The 20,551-nt window shown below is 42.0% G+C and overlaps 1 protein-coding gene across 2 annotated transcripts in view; it reads left to right on the top strand.

Moving 5' to 3' along the window:
* The first annotated feature begins 4,197 nt into the window (after window positions 1-4,197).
* The window catches only part of LOC109916643 (A disintegrin and metalloproteinase with thrombospondin motifs 2-like), a 223,251-nt gene continuing 206,897 nt past the window's right edge, over window positions 4,198-20,551 (top strand). For both annotated transcript variants that reach the window (XR_007263412.1, XM_048603996.1), the window contains exons 1-2: window positions 4,198-4,702; window positions 5,025-5,383. Coding sequence is in view for 1 of the 2 variants with exons in the window: in XM_048603996.1 (XP_048459953.1) it covers window positions 4,621-4,702; window positions 5,025-5,383 (441 nt within the window). In the remaining variant the exon portion in view is untranslated. The remainder of the gene's footprint in view (window positions 4,703-5,024; window positions 5,384-20,551) is intronic.

Raw genomic sequence — 20,551 nt, forward strand, 5'->3', positions numbered from 1 at the left:
TCTGATGCTGCTTGGCCTGCTGTGTTCATCCAGCTCTACACCTTGTTATCTCAATGTTACATGAGGTGTTTGGTAAGGAATGAAGCTATAAGGACCAATATTCCATAAATATTATGATTCTGCTCAAAATATCTTGTACCATCATCTAAAGTAACTCTAAAAATCTATCAACATTCTTTATTCCTAAAAAAAATGAAATATCTTTTCTTTGCTGCTGTGGAATCTTTGATTGCTTTATTGGAGGTAAACAACTCCATATTTATGTATTGAGATGGATTTCACAATCACTGGCAAAGCAACACTGCTGCACACTGCTGTCCTTGAAGAAAATAACCGACAAAGACTTAGTAGTCTCTGTGACACAGACTTACTTTTACCTGATACCTGTTTGATTGTAGTGCCAAACTAAGGGAGTCTTCAGTATCTCTGAGGCGTCATCATCACATGGAATGAGCTTCTAATCACATTAAAGCATTCTCACAAAAAACAAACTAGAAAGTATAGCTAATTGAATTCCCTCCACTTCTAAATTTTAAATGTTATAGATAATGAAAAAGTGATGATGTATACAGGGGATTAAGATGGAAGCTAAAATATTAGAAATGAATTTTAAACAATTTAAATATCATAATGAAGAAATATGAAAGTTAGCACCTTCTGAGCTAATAAGGCTATTTGCAGTAATTACGAATATCGTACGCTATTAAAAAATTCAACATTATTGCTACATTCAGCTTGGAGCTTATGATGAACTATAGAACTATTACAGTACAGGTGAAGATAATTTGCATATAGTGTTCATTCTAAAGCAAATAAAAAAATTTTTTAGTCCCATTGTCTCTCATCTGGTTCAACTTTTTTAAATTCTCCCCATAAATATGAAATACTCACTGTCTCATCTACTCTAACGTGACAAAGTATTCTATGTTCCAACAAGCTCTGCATAAAATAAGTTTCTCCCAACACTCCTCCTCAGCCTAATGGTAACTTTAAATTGATGACTTCCTTGTCACGGGTTCCCAAACCTGAGCAAATAATCTTTTTCTGTTCACCTTAGCAAAACCTTTCATAATTTTGAAATATCAATTACATGTCCAACTTCCTCTATATGTTCCCGTTGAAAGAAAGTATATTAAGTACATGGGAATTGTCCATGTTATCAAGAAAGATGCTTTGCCATTACAAGGCTTCCAAATCAATGTCATTTTAAAGGTCATCACTTATCTGCTGGTTGCACACTTACCTCTGAGTTAGCGACTGTGGATTCAATCTCCACTATGAATATTAACATATATTCTTGATTGAAACTGCAGTATCATACTGAGAGAATATTACTCCACTGTCAGAGGTGTAGAGTTGAGATTTTAAATAGTGACCCCTTTTGAACATTTTGGTGAATGTAAGGATTCTATGACAGCATTTAAAGAAGAGTAGTGAACTCCCAAATCGCCCTGTTTAACATTCCTGTCTCAATCAAAACAGATTAAGTGGCCACTCACTTATTTGCTATCTATACAGTTTTACTGTGGCAAAACAAAACTTACCATTGTTCCTATCAGTGTTTGGATTTCAGAAGTCATCCATGGGCTGTTAGTTGCTTTGGGATGCAATAAGACAGTATGGCCCATATATTCCAACTCGAGACAGAAACCATATTTCCAACCCTGATTGTGGGTTGTTAAAAATTAACTACCTACTGTGGGGTAACTTCTACACTGGCGATTCTTGAACAGGGACATCCTGTTTTACACCTATCCAGGAATCTTCAAACTTAACAATGTAGAAAATCATCATAGAAAGAACACCACTTTTTATTTACAGTGTCATATTCTATAGTTTATATATCCAATAGATACTATGACAGAGTAAGTATGTAAGGTAAATAAGGGAGTTAGAGTGCCAACTTGGTAAATGGAGCTAGGGTGCCAGGTGGATAAAGTGAGTAGGATGCCAAATAGGTAGGGTTCCAGGTAGGTAGAGTGTTAGGTAATGGATAATGTTTAGGGTAGGTTGAATGGGGGGTTGGGGGAGTGGTTTGGTTTCTGGGGATGCTATATTGGGTGTGATGTTTTGGTTGGGATCTTTTGAATGGGGCATGCAGTAGGAGGTTGTGAGGTTAGTGGAGTGTTGGGTTGAGCCCAGGAGGATGGGTGGGTAGTGCGGGGTGTTGAGAGTTGATATTGGAGTTCAGTTTAACAGTTACTCATGAGTTTGCAGCTTTTTAATCCTCTAATCATACCTGGGTAACTGTTAAGCTTAAGTGAGTCAGAATCCAATGAAGTTTCCAAATTTGAGGGGATTTTTCGAATGGTTCCATTTGCACGGCAATTGCCGACTGAAATTTTTCATTTCCTGGGTGATTGCCGCAGGGTCAGCTGCAGCAGGGATTCTTCAGGGTTTCATTCTGCAACTTCAGTCTACATTGCTCCAATGACCATATCAAAATACCTGGGCAACATAAATTGAAGTTTATTCTCTTAATGGAAGGTCTGAGAACTCACTAAACTTGTGAGTAAAATCTGAAGCAAAGGGCTTGATCTTAACAATAGTGAGGCAAATCTTTAAGGATATGTCAGATTCAGCTTCTCTTGCTACAAGTATATATTTTGCATTTGCATGTGTATTGAAATATTAATATCATTTTTAGAATTCAGATTTCAAAATAGAGGAAGATCGATGTTGGTTATTTCTGTGAAGGTTTTCTTTGATAGAAAGATCAGTCCAGAACAATGACTAAATTCAACATTTTGTCAGAGAACAGATGACTGGAGACTCCTGCAGTACTACTGGACATATGTTTACACTGTAATGCTTACAACAGGTAGAATAAATACAAGGTCATTAACCTTTTCAATTCAGAAGAATGTAGGATGAGCAATTTTTTAAAAAATCAGCTCAAAAAATACTAGTGTTGAGTTTAGAGGCAATTTTAATATCTCTCCTCAAAGATGGATGTTATTTCAGTGAAAGGGTTTAGTTTGTGGAACTTCCAAACAATGAAAGTTTGATTAGAAATTTGCAGATTATCAGAACTGAGAAAGTCTAGTCACTCAGATTTGTGGAAAGGTTCATTTTGGCAGATTTGGAAAAGACTCATAGCCTTGCGCTGTGGAGAGAATTTAAAGACACAATTAGGTATCAGTTAAGTAGAAGCCTAAAGAGTTGAGATATGCTGTATAATTTCTCTAGATTTGAGCCTCTGACATGGGTACTGTTACCCTCCTTAGAGTTGCTATTCAATCAGTACTGCAAGTGAACAGTCCAGAGATGGCACCTGTTCATTATATTATAGTTTGAAAGTCTGCAGAAAAATGGATACCATGAGGATACTGGAAGTGGAGAAGTATAGATCGATATAATTCCTCTGCAATATCATCAGGGCTGCTAATGAAGATCACTCTTTATCTTTCTGCCAGCAGCACAAAAGCTGATGAGAGTAATCTGCATCTTTAAAAAGTCAACACACGATATTAACTTCGCTCGCAAAAACAGAAATTGCTGGAAAAACTGGGTCTGGCAGCATCTGTGGAGAGAAATCAGTCACCGTTTCGGGTCCAGTGACCCTTTTTCAGAACTGAGAATAGGAAATGGTGGTATTTAGGCTGAAGACAGTGGGTGGGGAGGGAGAAGAAGGGAGTGAAGGACATTTGGAGATGGACATTGGCTTAGTACATCACCCCCTCCCCCGGAAATCTCACAGGTAGCCCAGCAACTCTCTCAGATTGCAACGTTCAAATACATAGTTAACAATTACAGAGTGAAGTAATACTGGAGGCAGACCAGGATGACACGTTACTGTAGTTTTTTTTTCAAGACCTTGTTTACCCTTCTATGGCCAAACTGAAACGAACGACAACTTTCCCAGTAATTTTGAGATTTTTTTTGCTATCTCATTGAGATAAACATCGGGTTTGGAAATAAACGCTGCCTTAAAGCAATTCAATTAGGCGAGTCTAGCTTTAAAGATCGTGATTTTTTTTCCCCAAAAAAGTTCTAGCATTTAGTTTCCCAGCTTCTAAAGGTGAACAGTTTTAGTGCCAGTGTGTGAAAGATTCGGGAATGTTTCAGATGCAGATTTGACAGCAGAAGTCAGACTTGCGCGGCTTTCGGGAGTTCTTTCATGGGTTTTAGGTGACATGCCATTGCAACCTAGAGGGAGCCCTTGTTCACCAGTGAGAGAGTACAGTACAAGGGAAACGGAATTCTCAACTTCTCTCATCAGATCATTTCAAATCTTCTACTTCTTCGCAGGATCTAGATGTACACGTGGTGGAACCGAAACTGCCTCCAATCCTAAATTGTTCTCCGTTGCAGTGCATGGCCGCAATGTGTCAATCACAGTGACTTCATGAGATACGTCCCGTGCTTTCAATATTTTTCCCAACCTCCCGGCCCCTGGTTCGCTGCCTCCACTCCAGTGAGACCGAGTTAAGGACTGGCTGAGGGAGAGGGATCCAGACAACGCTGCCGGCACCGTGCCCCTTCTTGTGTAGCCCGATGCTTTGGCACCGCACTGAGCCGCAGTCTACAGTGAGCGCTCAACTTTAAAGCCAGAGCCGCCCCCTCCCCTCTCCTCCATCGCACCCCAACAAGTTTCTGACACGACTTTGAAAGCGTGCAATGGATTACTTCAGCGGAACGCTGTACTTTGTCTTGTTAGCCTTGCTCGGAGCTGACGGCCTGTACGTCGCCCAGCATACAGGTAATGTTTGGGTGTCTCCACTGGCTGTCCTGTTTGATTTGCAATACTTTCAGGAAGGCGAGATTTGTGCACCTACTGCTTTGTTTTGGGGGGGGGTGTGGGGTGTGGGGGAATGTAATGTTGTATTCAGTTTGTTCCTGCCAAATGCACAGTATTGATAACAATCTTGCTGTGAAATTGCCTGCTTTACAAATACTATGCTAATTAGGATTGCGGTTACGAACTTCAAAGCTAATGTAAATAACTCAAACGGACTCCTCTCGATAGTGTGATGGCACGGATCGTTTTGAAAGTTTACCGCTGCATCTGTATCCATTTGCAGATTCACTTCTGGGCAAATTAACCAACTATGAGCTGATGACTCCGAGCAGCACAGATGTACAGGGAAGATTTCTGTCCCACGCTGTAACGGCTGCTGGCAAAAGACGGTCTAAAAGGGACATTGGGAGTTTCCAGCAAGCAGCAGCTGATGGGCGCTTGTATTATAACGTGACGGTGTTCGGGCAGCAGTTTCATCTCCGACTGAAGCACAACTCCAGACTGGTGGCACCTGGAGCCACGGTTGAGTGGCAGGACACGAACGGCACTCACAAGGAGCCTCTCCACGGGGACTGCGTCTACTCCGGAGATATCACTGATGTACCGGGGACTTTAGTCGCCATCAGTAACTGTGATGGACTGGTAAGCAGCATTCCAACACGCCTTCCACAACATTCACTCCTACACATTAACCCTTTCCCTGCAGAGACAGCGTAGAATTCTACACCTGTCATAAGGGCAACAAATGATTTGAAAGAGATAACAAGGTGTAGAGCTGGATGAACACAGCAGGCCGAGCAGGAAAGCTGACGTTTCGGGCCTAGACCTTTCTAGTGTGTGTCTGATAATCTAGCTCATGATACAACAGCTTTAGGTATTCTTGACAATGCAGGGAATAATATCACGCTTATTCGATAATGGACATTTTGTATGCTTAGAATTATACAGACTTCTGTTTCAATCTCATAACTTCAGCTTCTGTCTCATAACTGAGACTTATTCGTTGATGGTTAATTCTAAAGTTGTTCTCTGCCACTCCCAATATAACATGCACACATGTCAACTTCTGTCAGCACTTAGCAGTTGTGAACTCATTCAAAGGTAGGATAACAAGTGCCCCTGGTAAATCTACACCGGTAAGAATGCAATTCTGTTTTAAGGCACAACGAATTTTCCATTGAATAGCTGTGAGCGTGATTTTAAACGTATTTAGCTGTCAAACCAGCATTCTTAAAAATTCACATTCTTTAACTCAAATAGGTTCTGATGTGCACCAAGGTGTAAAACTGATAAAATTTTGTATTTGATTATTGATGGTCACAAACAGACTGTATTTTCTCCAGGATGTTGGCATCCCTCAGAAAGCATGAAGCCCAAAACTTGTACACCATATTCCTGCAGAGCCCTAAACAGTGCTATATATTTTTTTTATTTGCTCATGGAAAATGGGTGTTCCTGGCTGGGCCAGTGTGAATGAATAAATAAATTAATTCACTAAGTATGGATATTGTCTAGGTCTTGGTGTATTTAAACACAGACTGCTTCAGTATCCGAGGAGTTGCAAATGGTGCTGAACATTTTGCACTTCTAACCTTATGATGGACGGAAGGTCATTGAAGCAGCTGGAGATGGGTGAGCCTAAGACATTGCGCTGAGGAACTCCTGCAGCTGAAACAACTGACCTCCAACAACCACAACCTTTTGTGATAGGTTTGACTCCAAGCAACAGAGAGACTTCCCCCGCCTCACCCACTAATTCCCATTAACTCCAGTTTTGCCAGGGCTCCTTGATGCCACACTCGGTCAAATGCTTCCTTAATGCCTCTCTTACCTGACCTCTGGAATTCAGCTCTTTTGTCCATGTTTCAACCAAGGCTGTAATGAGGTCAGGAGTTGAGTGGTGCAGGTGGAACACAACCTGGCCTTGCTGGACACGTGCTGTTTGATAGCACTGTTGCTGACACCTTCCATCACTTTGCTGATGATCAGGATGAGACTGGCATGGCAGTAATTGGCTGGATTGGATTTAACCTACTTTTTTTATCACATTGTCGGCTAGGTGCCAGTTCATTACTATCGCCGGAATGTTGTCAGGTCCCATAGCCTTTGCAGTACCCATTGCCTCCAATTGTTTCTTGACGTTACATGGAGTGAATTGAATTGGTTCACCACTGGCATGTGTGATGCTGGGGATCTGTGGAGGAAACCGAGATAGATTATCCGCTCGGCACATCTGGCTGAAGATTGTTGCGAATGCTTCTACCTTGTCTTTTGCGCTGATGTGCTTGTCTCTTACATCATTGAGGATGGGGATATTTGTGGAGCTTCCTACTCCAGTGAGTTGTTTGATTCTTCACCACCCCATGACTGGGTGTGACAGACTGCAGAGCTCAGATCTGATGTGTTGATTGTGGGATCACTTAATTGTGTCCATCACTTACTGCTTATGCTGTTTGGCATGTAGCTTTACCAGGCCAACACCTTAGTTTTAGGTATGCCTAGTGCAGCTCATGGCATGCCCTCCTGCACTCATCATTAGCTTCTTTGTTTTGTATTTAGCTGCCCTATTGAAAATGCTGTGTTCCAAATACTTCAGTAATTGCCTTGTCAATGTGCCTTGCCACATTCAAAGATTTGTATCTGTGCTGCCATGTTCTTTCTGTTCTTGTAATTCCTCCAGGATAGTACCCAAACAGCTATCCATTTGGGTCACCCAATGTGCATCACTTCGCAATATTCCACATTAAATCCCATTTGCTGCATAGCTACCATTTCATAATTTTGTGTTCCTGAAGTCTAATAATATCCTGCTATGTTGCTAAGTGTTGTAGCATATGCACATTTCTAAATTGCACTTTATATACACACAGTATATAAAAAACTGTGGTCCTAACATTGATTCTTGGGGGATTTCTCACTTGGGGGAATCTCCAGTCTGAAAAATATATGTTCATCACTACTTTGTTTGCTATCACTCAGCCAGTTATGTATGCAAATTGCCTGTCCCCACAATCCCATGTTCTTTCATTTTCTGATCAAGCCTGTGATTTGGTACTTTATATAAAATGGCCTTTGGAAAACCATATTAAACAACTACTTCACAGTCTTTATCAAGCTTTCTTTCTATCTAATTTCATCCTATCCAATGACACTACCATCCTTCCCTAAAAGAAAATGGTTTCCTGCCACAGAGTCTTCATCCTGACTTTATTGTGGACACCAAAGTACTTGTTTCAGCACTTCTGTCATGCTTTCTGCCTCCACCAGAACATATTTGTCTTTGGTCAGCCTCACCATTCCTTTAGTTATAAGATGTATTTGCTCTCTCTTATATGTTAACCAAACATCATTTCTTACATTCTTTTGATCTCCTTCTTTCCTTTTTTACTTTCTCCCTACACTCTATGTATCTCACCTGATTTTTCAACTGTATTCTAGGACAGACATTTGCCAGGCCTTTTTTCTGTTTGGTTTTAAGATCTGTATTCTTTGTCATGCAGTGAGTTCTTGCTTTGGACACGTATCTCATCCACTCCTATCTGCTTTCTTCTGTTTTCGTTTCCTTCTGCTCTTTTTCCTTTTCTCTTTCATTTTTCTTTTCTTTGGAGCCGTTTGCGGAGGGTTAATCGGCAGCATTGGCATGGCCCTCCCAGCGTTCAGGACCAGTGGTGGCCAAGCTCCTCCAGCGATTGGAGGCTACAGTGGTGGATTTATCAAGATGGCGGCGCTGACAAGGTGAAATCTCTGAGGAGTGCAGCTGGAGTGGGCCTCTGGGTGAGACAGCAGCCTGGCCTGGCTACAGTGCCGTGGACTCCTGGTTGCAGTAGGACCAGAGTGGGAACTCCAGGCATTGGCGAGATGGTGGCTGAAGTGCCAGCAGCGTGGTATGTCCAGAGCGGGTACTCCTTGCGTTGTCGAGTTGGCCTTCTATATCCCTCTTGAATACATTCTTGCCCAGAATGTTTAAGCATTATTCTCATCCATGTTTAAGTAACGCCACCCATTATATCATTACTATCATAACTTCACATTTCAATCTGCACTTGTACCTTGCAAAGTTTATTATGAATTTTGAGAGGCTCATGATCACAATTGCCAAATATAGGCAGAGCCGGGGACTCCTGGTTGCGGAGCGAGAATGGGTTCAACATGGGACCCGGCATCAGTGGTGGTGTTGGTGAGGTGGGCCCAGCGGCATAGAGATGGCACCTGAAGAGTGACGACTCCAATGTTTGTGGGTGCAGCGCAGACTGTGAGATGGTGGAGGAGGGGATACAGCACATGTGTCCCTGGTGAGCTGGCTCAGGGCTTGTGACTCATGGATCTCTTTCAGTTACATTTTTTTTATTCTTTAACTATTCAAAATGGCGCCGGATTGTGGTGACAGTTGAAGCTTTTCACTGTGTTTTACTGTGTTATTCACTGTAAAATGCAAGTGACAGTAGATCAGTCAACTTCAACCACTAGATGGTACAAAGAGTGTATGTCTGCTTTGTTATGACCCAGTGCCTCTGAAACAACAAAAGGAAGTGGCACCTTCCAAACTTTGTTTGCAACGCAGATGAGATAGATGCCTTCTCAGATCACTGAGACTGGCTGTCTTCCAGTTGGGTATTTTCACCAGTGATTTTCTTTGTCCCTTTTCCGTATCTACTTTAAACGTATTGTTGAATGTTTCCAACTGAAACAGACTTCGCTTCCCCTACTCCATTCCCCAGAATGAGATCCACCAATGAGTCATTCTTGTAAGGCTACAGACATGTTGATTTTGAGAAACTTCTCCTGTGTATAATGTTGGAATTCTTCACTTTTTTTTTCATTTTACATTCTGTTCCTACTCTGTAGGTAATTGAAGTTCTGTATTCTTGTTACATTTCTCTGATATTTACCTACAGATTTTCAACCCTATCTCTGTCTCACTATTTGGAAGTCTACAGCAAACATAGGGCAATATAACAGCTCATTTTCTCTAATTAAATAGATTAAGTCTTTGAACTCGAATATATAATCCACCTGTGGAACTGTAATAGTATTCTTGTTTAATGCTGTCAACATCACTGTTTCCCTTCCCACCTCCTGGCTTCTATATCCCTCCTGAATACATTCTTGCCCAGAATGTTTAAGCATCATTCTCACCCATGTTTAAGTGACATCTCCCATTATATCATTACTATCATAACCTCATACTTCAATCTGCACTTGTACCTTGCAAAGCTCATTATTAATTTTGAGGGGCTTATGATCACAATTACCAAATATAGGCAGTCAATGCCTTGTAGCAATTGTTTGATAGTTTATTGGATTTGTTAAGAAGCAGTGGTTAGATACGATATATCAGTTAATTCAGCAAAGAATGTAGATGACTGGCTGACAGGTAAGAATGTCTCATTGATCCTGTAGCTGTTCTGTAGAATGAAAGAGTAGGGGCAGTGATTTTGATGTGGTCTCTTTGTTGTCTTTGTTCTTCCCTGGAGCTTACAGAGGGGAACTCGGTCTTCTCTCCAGAAGTTGGTAGCTTGTTTTCCTGGATCCTCTCACTCATAACCATCTCACCCCACCTATCTCTGTTGATATATCTTACTTTGGGGGCTAGCCATTTATGCTGTGTCAATCACCTGTCTCAACCCACTTGGCCAATAACCATTGTCAGCTACTCATGATACCAAAATGATCATTGTCTCCTTGCCCATCTCCATTTGAAGGTTGGTTTTCATTCTGTCTAAAATTAAAACTGTTCTTTTTTAAATATTGCATTTATAATGGGGTAGTGTGGCACGTGGTAAATCTTTAACATGAATCAGGACCTTTTGTGATCCTTATAACCTTTCCATTGTTTTTGTTAACTAGAGATCTACCTATATTTGTCAAATGCTAGTTACTGCTATAACACTTAGGCTACACAGACAATACAAAATATGAAACACTTGAAAAAAATCAGCTGTAAAGGGAATCTAATTTACAACAGTCCACTCTTTGAGAAGATAGTATCCCTATTGATTCCTCAGTTCTTTCTTAACTAATCCATTTATTTCTAATGTATACATTTATTCCCTAATTTCTTCATTGTATGTCACAGATAACAGACCAAAGCTGTTAGAATGTGATCAGGTTATTGCTTAGCAGGAGCTGCTTGATAGCACTGTAGATGATTCCTTTCATTACTTTACTGGGAATCGAGAATAGATTGATGGGGTGGTAAATGGCTGGGTTGGATTTGTCTTGTTTCTTGTGTACGGAACATATATGGGCAACTTTCTGCACTTTCAGGTTGTAGCTGTATTGGAACAGTTTGGCTAGAGACAGGGAACACTTTAGAGCACATGTGTTCAGTACTATTGCCAGAATATTGCCAGACCCCATTGCTGCTCCATTCTGATGAACTTTACATGTTTAATGGCTGCCACAGTTTACACAAAGATCACAAGATTATAGCAAGCCAGCCCATACACTAAAGGTACAATTGCATTTCTCTAAACACAGTTCTTTTAGTTCCACACTGTAAGTCAACCGTTGGCTATTACCCTTTCAATCTGCAATGATGATTTCCTAGTGAAGGACAGCACACCATTTGAGATTCAAGTTTGTGGTTTGCAGAAACATCTATTTACCCTTTTGCTTGTGCCCTCTCCACATTGTTCACCTATGCCTCTGACAGTACCTTGGATTTGCTTCTGGTTGTAATCATCATCCTCACTGGTATTCAGCTCAAGATTGAATATCTCAATCCTGAGGCATTCTACACTATCTGCCTTTTGCTCCTAGTTTGCCTGGTGGTCCACACGTTCTCTTAAATTGTGAATTTTCTGTAGCTGTTGGGTGACTACCTCTTGAAACATGCTGTCCATGAAACTCCCAGCTGGCCTGTGCAGCAATGATTCCTGCTGTCCCTCAAGCTCAACAACTTGAACACTTTGGTAGAGCTAGTCAAGTTAATCCCAACTCCCCCCTACTCATTCCTCCATTGTTTTGTGATTGTTTTCCTTCAAATGTTTAACTGTTTTGCAGGTTACTTACTAACTAACAAGTTAGGTCATTTTTAGCTTTAACGTTATTTGCCTGTAAAGCAAACACAAACTCTAACCATGGTAAAGCACACCTCAGAAGACTAAATAGTTGCATGAGCCATTAAACAAAAATCAATAAACTATATACTTACCTGTAAATTACTTGCACTTCTCCACACTCTGCTGACTATAATGTAACGTGAGTTTCAGTGTGTGAGTGTTGATGCTATTGTACTGAAGTCCATGTCTTTCTGGGTTCTGCATTATTGTCTATCATCATTTATTCAGTTATTCACTTCTCGTAATAAGGATTGGAAAAGTCTGAAAGTGGAATTAGTTACTGAAACTCTGAAGATGTGCTGAATAAGTATGACGTCTGAGTGTGGCCCAATGGACTGGTTGTATGAATCATTTTGTTAGATTTTCTACATAGAAAAGTGTGATGGAAATTTGAAATCTAATTGCAAGTGACTAGTATAATACAATTTCTTGGTGGTTTTATCCTTTTAATCTGATTTTGTATGTATATACTGATTAAAAATTTTACATAATCTCATTCATAAACCTCTTCTGAAAACTATCAACGGGTCGTGGAGTAGATTGGTTTTATATTTTCTGCTCCTGCTCCTCTGCTGCTTGACCTGCTGTGTTCATCCAGCTCTACACCTTGTTATCTCTGGTTTTATATTAATCTGCCTTTGAGGTCACTGCATGCCACTATTCAAGAGATGGTGAGAAGAAAAAAGCAGCTTTAAAGAGACCTTCCTCATTCCTTCAGAGAGGGAAGAGACAGTGTGGTAATGGTAAAGGTGAGAGCAGTCTTGTGCTCTTATCGCTGTTCAAGTATGAGTGATGTGATCAGCAATGATACTTGGCATACATATTGCAAATTTGTGCATCATTATCCTTTTAAATCTAATCTATAGCATTACGGTTCCAAACCTCGTTTCTGCTTCTTGATACTTTCAATATGTTAATCTGCTTTCAGACACAAAAGGAGCATGCCTTTTATTCCCTCTGGGTAATTTGGGAGCTCAGTAGCTTCCAAGGTGACCAAGTTAGAGCATTGAGTTAAAAAGCCAGGTTTTCCTGTGCTTAGTGCATTACACCAGCTTGCACTGGAGTAAATGCCCAGAGGCTCGTTAAGAGGCTAATTGATGTGTAAATTTCCTCCTAGGGTTTATTAAAGAATCTGCAAGATATTTTGGCAGCAAGCACTTGTCCCTATTGTGTTCTCTTAACCTATTGATGAGCTGTTTGGCACTGAACAGAGGACTTCAGGATTATTCAACAATGCTACTTGTATCACCTATCAATGGTCATCTCACTGCTGGAGTTTTTGAAGAGGACTTGCTTTTATTCATTCTTGGGGAATAATCATCCTGGCCAACATGTATTGCCCATTTCTAATTACCCTTGAGCAAGCTGCGGTGAGCTACCACCTTGAACCATTGCAGTTCATTTGGTGTAGCGATTTTTCACAATGTCATTAAAAGGAGTTTAGATGATATTGGCCCAGTGATATAGTTTCATGTCTGGTTGGTATGTGGCTTGCAGAGGCACTTGTAAGTGGTGATTTTCCCATGAACTTGCAGCCTTTATTCCTCTAACTGATAGGTTTTTGGAAGGTGCACCAAAGGAGTCTTGGTAAGTGCGTCTTGTAGCTGCTATACTCTGCCACAGTGTACCATGAAGAAGAGAGTGAGTGTTGAAAGTGGGGTGCCAATCAAGCTGGCTCATTTGTAATGGGTGATATTTAGCTTCTCGAGTGTAGCAGCTGCACCCATCCAGGAAATTGGAGAGCGATACATCACAATCCTGTTTTGTACCTTGCAGATGCTGGACAGACATTTGTAGTTCAGGAGCTAAGTTTCTTGCTGCCAAATTCCCAGCCTTTTACTGGCCACAGTATTTATAGATCCAGTTCAATTTCTGCTCAATGATCGTTCCCCTGCCCCGGAATATCAATAGGGGATTTAACATCATTATTTCATTGAATGTCAAAGGGAGATGTTTATCTGCTCTCTTGTTAGAAGAGGCTGCTACCTGACACTTGTGTGGTGCAGTTGTTACATAGAAGCCCAAGTCTGCATACAGATTAGGCCTTGAATCATGAGAACAGACTGCTTCAGTATCTGAGGAATTGCAGATAAAACTGAACACTGCAAAGAAATCAAAGATATCCAGACCTGACCTTTCTTAATGGAGGAAAGATCTTTTGAAGCAGCTTGTTTGGACCTTGGATATTATCTTGAGGAACTCCTACAGTGATGGCCTGAATCTGAGGCTATTGATTTCCAACAACCACCACCATCTTCCTTTTGTGCCGGGCATAGTGTCAACGAGCGGAGCTTTCCCAATGATTCTGATTTTATTTACATTTTGCTAAGGCTCCTTGATGCCACACTCCATCAAATGCTGCTTTGATACCAAGCACAGTCACTCATTGTGTCTCTGATATTCACCTCTATCGTCCATGTTTGGAACAATGTTGTAACAGGAACAAAAACAGAAGTTGCTGGAAAAGCTCAGCAGGTCTGGCAGCATCTGTGAAGAAAAATATCAGAGTTAACGTTTTGGGTCCAGTGATCTTTCCACAGAACAGTAACAGTAGTTGGAACTTGGTGGCCCTGCCAGAAGCCAAAAGATGAAACAGATCAGGAGATTTTCCAGGACACTTTGAACATTAATAACACTGAAGAAGTTTTGATATTCTGGAAATTATTTGAGGATTTAATCTAAAGGTTAAATGCTGTGCTACTGGACACTGAGAGAAAGGGAACAAAAACAAAGTTGCTGGAAAAGCCCAGCAGGTCTGGCAGCATCTGTGAAGGAGAAAACAGAGTTAACGTTTCGGTCTGGTGACTCTTCCTCAGAACTGATGGTGGCTGGGAAAGTGTCAGTTTATATGCAGAAAATAGGGAGGTCGGTAGGGCAGGGAGTAAACGATAGTATAGAGTCCAAAGAGAGAGAAAGACAGTTGGACAGACAAAGGAGTTGCTAATGATCAGGCTAGGAGGGTGAATAGTTGTTAATGGGGACTGTTAGCCCCCTGTTTTAGTCACTATGTGGTAACAAGGTCTGGTGTGTGGGGTGGGAGGCTGGGACATGGGCGAGTTTAGGCCCTAAAATTATTGAACTCCGTATGGAGTCCGGAGGGCTGCAGGATCCCCAAGCGGAAAATGAGTTGCTGTTCCTCCAGCTTGCGTTGGGCTTCACTGGAAGAAAAGGATATTTGGTCATGGATATCTTGTTATTGATCTCCCCTAGTTTTGCAGAAGGACGTGAGACCAGGAGAGTGATAACATTTGCTGGAGGGGTGAGGGAAGGAAGAGGTATGCTGGTTTTCCTGACATGTATAGAACGTGCCTCCTCCAGCAGGACCTCCAATGCTGTACCCCCAGAACCTCTGTGCCTTCTCAGTCACAAATACACATGATGCTGGAGAAACTCACCAGGTCTGGCAGCATCTGTGGAGTGAGAAACCGAGTTAATGTTTCGAATGTAGTATGACTCGTCAGAACTGAAAGGTGTCTGGAATTTTGCTTCCTATACTTTTGATGGGTGGAGCAGGAGCAAGAGGGCAGATGGTACAGAGACCCAGTGCAAAAGACACGGGAGTTGTTAATAGTGGCAATAGAGAAGAAGAGGTGCAAAATGAGTGTGAATTAAGGTATGAAAAGGAGAGAATGGGGCCTGTTTACTGAGAACAAAGTAAAGACACAAACACACCACAGCTGTGGGGGATAGGATGTAAGACAAATGGAAAACAAATATTGTATGGTCTGTTTCTAAACTGATGGAATTCAATATTGAGATCTCAAGGTTGTAAAGTGTCTGAGCGGAAAATGAAGTTTTATTCCTTGAGCTTGTGTAAATTGGAACATCACAACAGAACCCAAGACAGAGGTATTAAAATGATGGCAAGATGGTTTATTGAAATGGCAAACAATTGGTAGGTCAGGGTCATCCTGATGAGTGAAACAAGGTGCCATCTGCAATCCGACCCCACCACCAAAGACATCTTTCCCTCCCCACCTTTATCTGCTTTCCGGAGGGACAACTCTCTCCGTGACTCCCTTGTCTGCTCCACACTCCCCTCCAGCTCCACCACACCCGGCACTTTTCCCTGCAACCGCAGGAAGTGCTACACCTGCCCCCATACCTCCTCCCTCACCCCCATCCCAGGCCCCAAGAAGACTTTCCACATCAAGCAGATGTTCACCTGCACATCTGCCAATGTGGTATACTGCATCCGCTGTACCCGGTGTGGCTTCCTCTACATCGGGGAAACCAAGCGGAGACTCGGGGACCGCTTTGCAGAACACTTACGCTCGGTTCGCAACAAACAACTGCACCTCCCAGTCGCGAACCATTTCAACTCCCCCTCCCATTCCTCAGACGACATGTCCATCCTGGGCCTCCTGCAGTGCCACAACGATGCCACCCGAAGGTTGCAGGAACAGCAACTCATATTCCGCTTGGGAACCCTGCAGCCCAATGGTATCAATGTGGATTTCACAAGTTTCAAAATCTCCCCTCCCCCCACCGCATCCCAAAACCAGTCCAACTCGTCCCTGCCTCCCTAACCTGTTCTTCCTCCCACCTATCCCCTCCTCCCACCCCAAGCCGCACCTCCATCTCCTACCGACCAACCTCATCCCGCCCCCTTGACCTGTCCGTCCTCCCTGGACTGACCTATCCCCTTCCTAACTCCCTACCTACACTCACCTTTCCTGGCCCCATCCCCGCCTCTTCGACCTGTTTGTTTCCTCTCCACCTATCCTCTCCTCTATCCCTCTTCTATCCGCCTCCCACTCTCTCCCTATTTATTTCAAAACCCCCTTCCCCTCCCCCTTTTCTGATGAAGGGTCTAGGCCCGAAACGTCAGCCTCTCTGCTCCTATGATGCTGCTTGGCCTGCTGTGTTCATCCAGCCCTGCACCTTGTTCTGCAAAACAGTCATCCAGTCTGCATTTGGTTTTACCAATATAAAGGAGACTGCATTGGGAGCAGTGACTGAATTAAGCTGGATTGAAAGATGTTCAAGTGAAACATTGCTTCATCTGGAAGGTGTATTTGGAGCCTTGGACAGTGAGGATGGAGGAAATGAATGGGCAAGTGTTGTACCTTCTGCAATTGCATAGCAAGGTGCCGCAGGGGAGTGAGGAAGTGTCAGGAATGATAGAGAAGTGGACCAGTGTGTCACTGAATAAACAGTCACTGAGGAATGCTGACAGTGGAGGGGATGGGAAGATATGTTTGGTGGCATTCTGCTGGAGGTGATGTAAATGGTGGAGGATGATTGTTTTGACTGCGGAGACTAGTGGGGTGGGAAGTAAGGACAATGGGAAACACTTGTCCTTCTGTGAAGAAGGGGAATGGGTGAGGGCAGAAATGCAGGAGATTCGTTAGAACTGTTGTGGACCCTGTCAACCACAATGCTGGTGGCGTGGGGGCAGTGGAATTCCTTGATTGAAAAAAAGGAGGTCATGTTGCCAGGTAGAAGGTGGTAACATCAGATTTGACAGAGATGGAGAAACTGGGAGAATGGAATGGAATCCTGAAGGAAACAGGCTACGAGGAGGTGTAGTTGACGTAATTGTGGGAAGTCAGGATAGGTATTTGTAGACAGCCCATCCTCAGAGATGGAAATAGAAATCAAACCAGGGAAGAGTCTGGGATGAATGATGATGAACTTTTACAATTCTGGATAAGAGCAGGAAGCAGCAAAGACATCGATGTATCATGCCTTTTCAGTCCCTGGAACCTACTGTTAATCTATACTTACTGTAGATATCTCTGCTTAATCAACTCAAGATAAATTTAAAACCTGTAACTAACAAAAACAGAAATTGCTGGTGAAACTCAGCAGGTCTGTCAGCACGTGTTCTGAAGGAGGGCCTTAGGACTTAAAATGTTAGCTCTCTTCTATCCCAGATGCCACCAGACCTGCTGAGCTTCCCCAGCAATTTGTTTTTGTTTGTTTCAGATTTCCAGCATCCATAGATCTTTGTTTAATCCAAATTATGTAATCAGTATTTGGGAGCAGAATTGCAAGCTAAAGCCAAACAAATACATTGCCAAATGCTTACATGGCACCATAGCTTATTTGGCTGAAGCACGTGTATAGCAAACACAACATTTTTCAGTTTGAATCTTTAGTGGTGCTTACGCACTGTTTCAGGGCGTCATGGTGTTGATGGTAGCACCTCTATCTCTACAGCAGAGGGAACCAGTTCATGTCCCACCTGCTTGGAGGTGTGTCATAACATATCCAAACAGGTTAACTAAAAACACTTATAAAACTTGAACAGTCGTGTATCATTAGCTCAGTATTCACGTAAAGACCTGTTTCCAACTAAAAGAACACCCAGACCTTTTACAAATCAGGGATTTAAAGGGAAATTGTCAAGGGCCGATTAAATGCTGAGCAAAGGTAGTTAATTATTGAGCTTAGCATTTAGTAATCTTGTATAGGTAATGCTGCCCAGAATGGTTCTTGCAGTTTACTAAAAGTAAACAGCACGCACAATGACAGAGCTTTGACTTTTCAAGTTCAACAAAGTCTACATGAAGTACGAAATACCACTGTGGTAACTTAAACCAGCATTTTGAATCCTTTGGTTACCCTCACGAATCTAATCATTCGTCACTAATGTTGGCATTATACAAGCATTGAACACACCTGGACAAGGTCATTTCTTCCACTGAGAACAACAACAATGCAGTGCTTGTAATCAATCAATTCAACATTAAGCTTGTTCACTATTTGCTGCAAAACAGTTCTACAAATTTTGCAGTTGTGCACTTGGTTATCGTTGGAATCAAATAATAATTAATGATTGACAATTGGATGAAGGGATAGTTCTAATTGATAATTCCTGAATTTCATTGCTGGAATTTGGGGCAAACACTAAGGTGATAAGATACATTCATTTAAGACTTTTAATAGACTCAGTGCTTCTTAATCTGAATCCATCATTAATGCAGATGAAACTTGATTGAACTGCCTCTATTAATGGTGGTATTCAAATTACATCAGTATAGCTGCCAGAAATTAACCTTGTCAGCACTCTACTCCAGACATTGCTCCTTTAACTTTGTTGGTTGTAACCTTGTTAGGTTTCACTGGAGTGTGATGCGTTGTTTCCAGTCAAATAAGTGAGAAATTGAGCCTTGTATTTTGAGCTGATAACTAGTTACAGTCAAATGGATATTTGTTGAAAACTAGTTTTTTAAAATATTTTATCAAAAAAGGTGAAGCAATTTAGATGAATGTACATTTTAAGCTCAGTAATGGGAGTACTTTTCAGACTGGATTGCTGGCAGGAATCGTTCCCTGTTTGATACACAAATCTGAATTTTCTATGGATACTACATATAACATTTAATGTGACCAACCCCAGTTGAAGAGCTAGTGTGGATCAAATAGCTTTCCTTCGAGCTGCGAGCTCTGTTTCTCCTTACTCAGGAATCAGGTGCTGATCTGGCATGCTAGAGGCAAGAAGTGAGGCAATCTGGTTTAGGATAATCTTGGCTGACATTCTAAAATAATTGCTGCGGCGTACATTGTCAGTAGGCAGAGTGATTTCCAGTCTGCAGTAAAATTCTCTGGTCTTGCACCCTTGCAACCGGTTTTAGAAGATCATGAGTTCAAGTCCCATTCCAGAGCATCTAGCATATAATTGAGCACAACTTTGCAGTCCCCAACTTTACTGATGGAGTCCTGCAATATGTAAGGGCCATCTCTTAGAAGAATTGTATAGTTGCCAGTGATGGAAGGTTAATATCAACAGATCAGCTGTTCATTTCTTAGAAGCTAATATATCGATTTCAGTGGAACAAATAATAGTCAACTTTCCATCTGAAATGATTGGAGAGGTCAGATGGGTAGATTTTTAAACTTCATTGCAGAGGTGTTTAAGTTAGATAAAGGGCTTTATGTTTCTGAAAAGCTTTATGACACTGAGGAGGGAGTGAGAGTGTGTTTCCACTTGGAGGCAAGAGCAAAATTAGAGTTCATCAATAGAATATATTCACCAAGCAATCCTTGGGAATTCAGAAGAAACGGAGGGAGATCAAAATGTGGAACTTGCTACGATGAGGAGTGGTTGAGGCAGTTAATCTGGCTGCATTGGAAGGGAAGCTAGATAAACATATGGGCAAGAAGGAAGTAGAGAACGTGGGTGGTTGGCTGTGCTGTCTCTCAGCGCCAGGGACCTGGGTTTGGTTCTGGCCTTGCGTGACTGTCCGTCTGTGTGGAGTTTGCACATTCTCCCTGTGTCTGTGTGGGTTTCCTCAGGGTGCTCCGGTTTCTTCCCATAGTCCAAAGATATGCAGGTTAGGTGATTGGCCATGCTGAATTACCCATAGTGTCCAGGGATGTGCAGGCTGGGGGAATTAACCATGAGAAATATGGGGTTAAAGTGAAGGATGGGGGCCTATGTCTGAGAGGGATAATGTTTCGAGTGTCCATCCCGACTCGATGGGCCGAATGACCTCTTTCCGCACCGTAAGGAGTCTCTGATTATGCAGATATTCACTGAATGGGATGAGGAAGGGGAATGGAGGATGCTTGCCTGACACAATGTAACACCATTATCTGAATTTTTAAGATTGTCCACTCAGCAGAAACCAGGCATTAGTATCCTACTGTACTGGGCCCATTATTCACCAATCCATTCCTGCTATCAATGTTCAATAGGCTTACCACTTGGTAACTGGGCTGATGTAGTTAATCGGGTGCTAGGTCCATTTTAAAATGCGACTCTGAGCCATTCCATATACAAAACCAGCCTAAGCTG

Source organism: Rhincodon typus, chromosome 12 (genome assembly GCF_021869965.1).
Source record: "Rhincodon typus isolate 14 chromosome 12, sRhiTyp1.1, whole genome shotgun sequence".
Taxonomy (NCBI): domain Eukaryota; kingdom Metazoa; phylum Chordata; class Chondrichthyes; order Orectolobiformes; family Rhincodontidae; genus Rhincodon; species Rhincodon typus.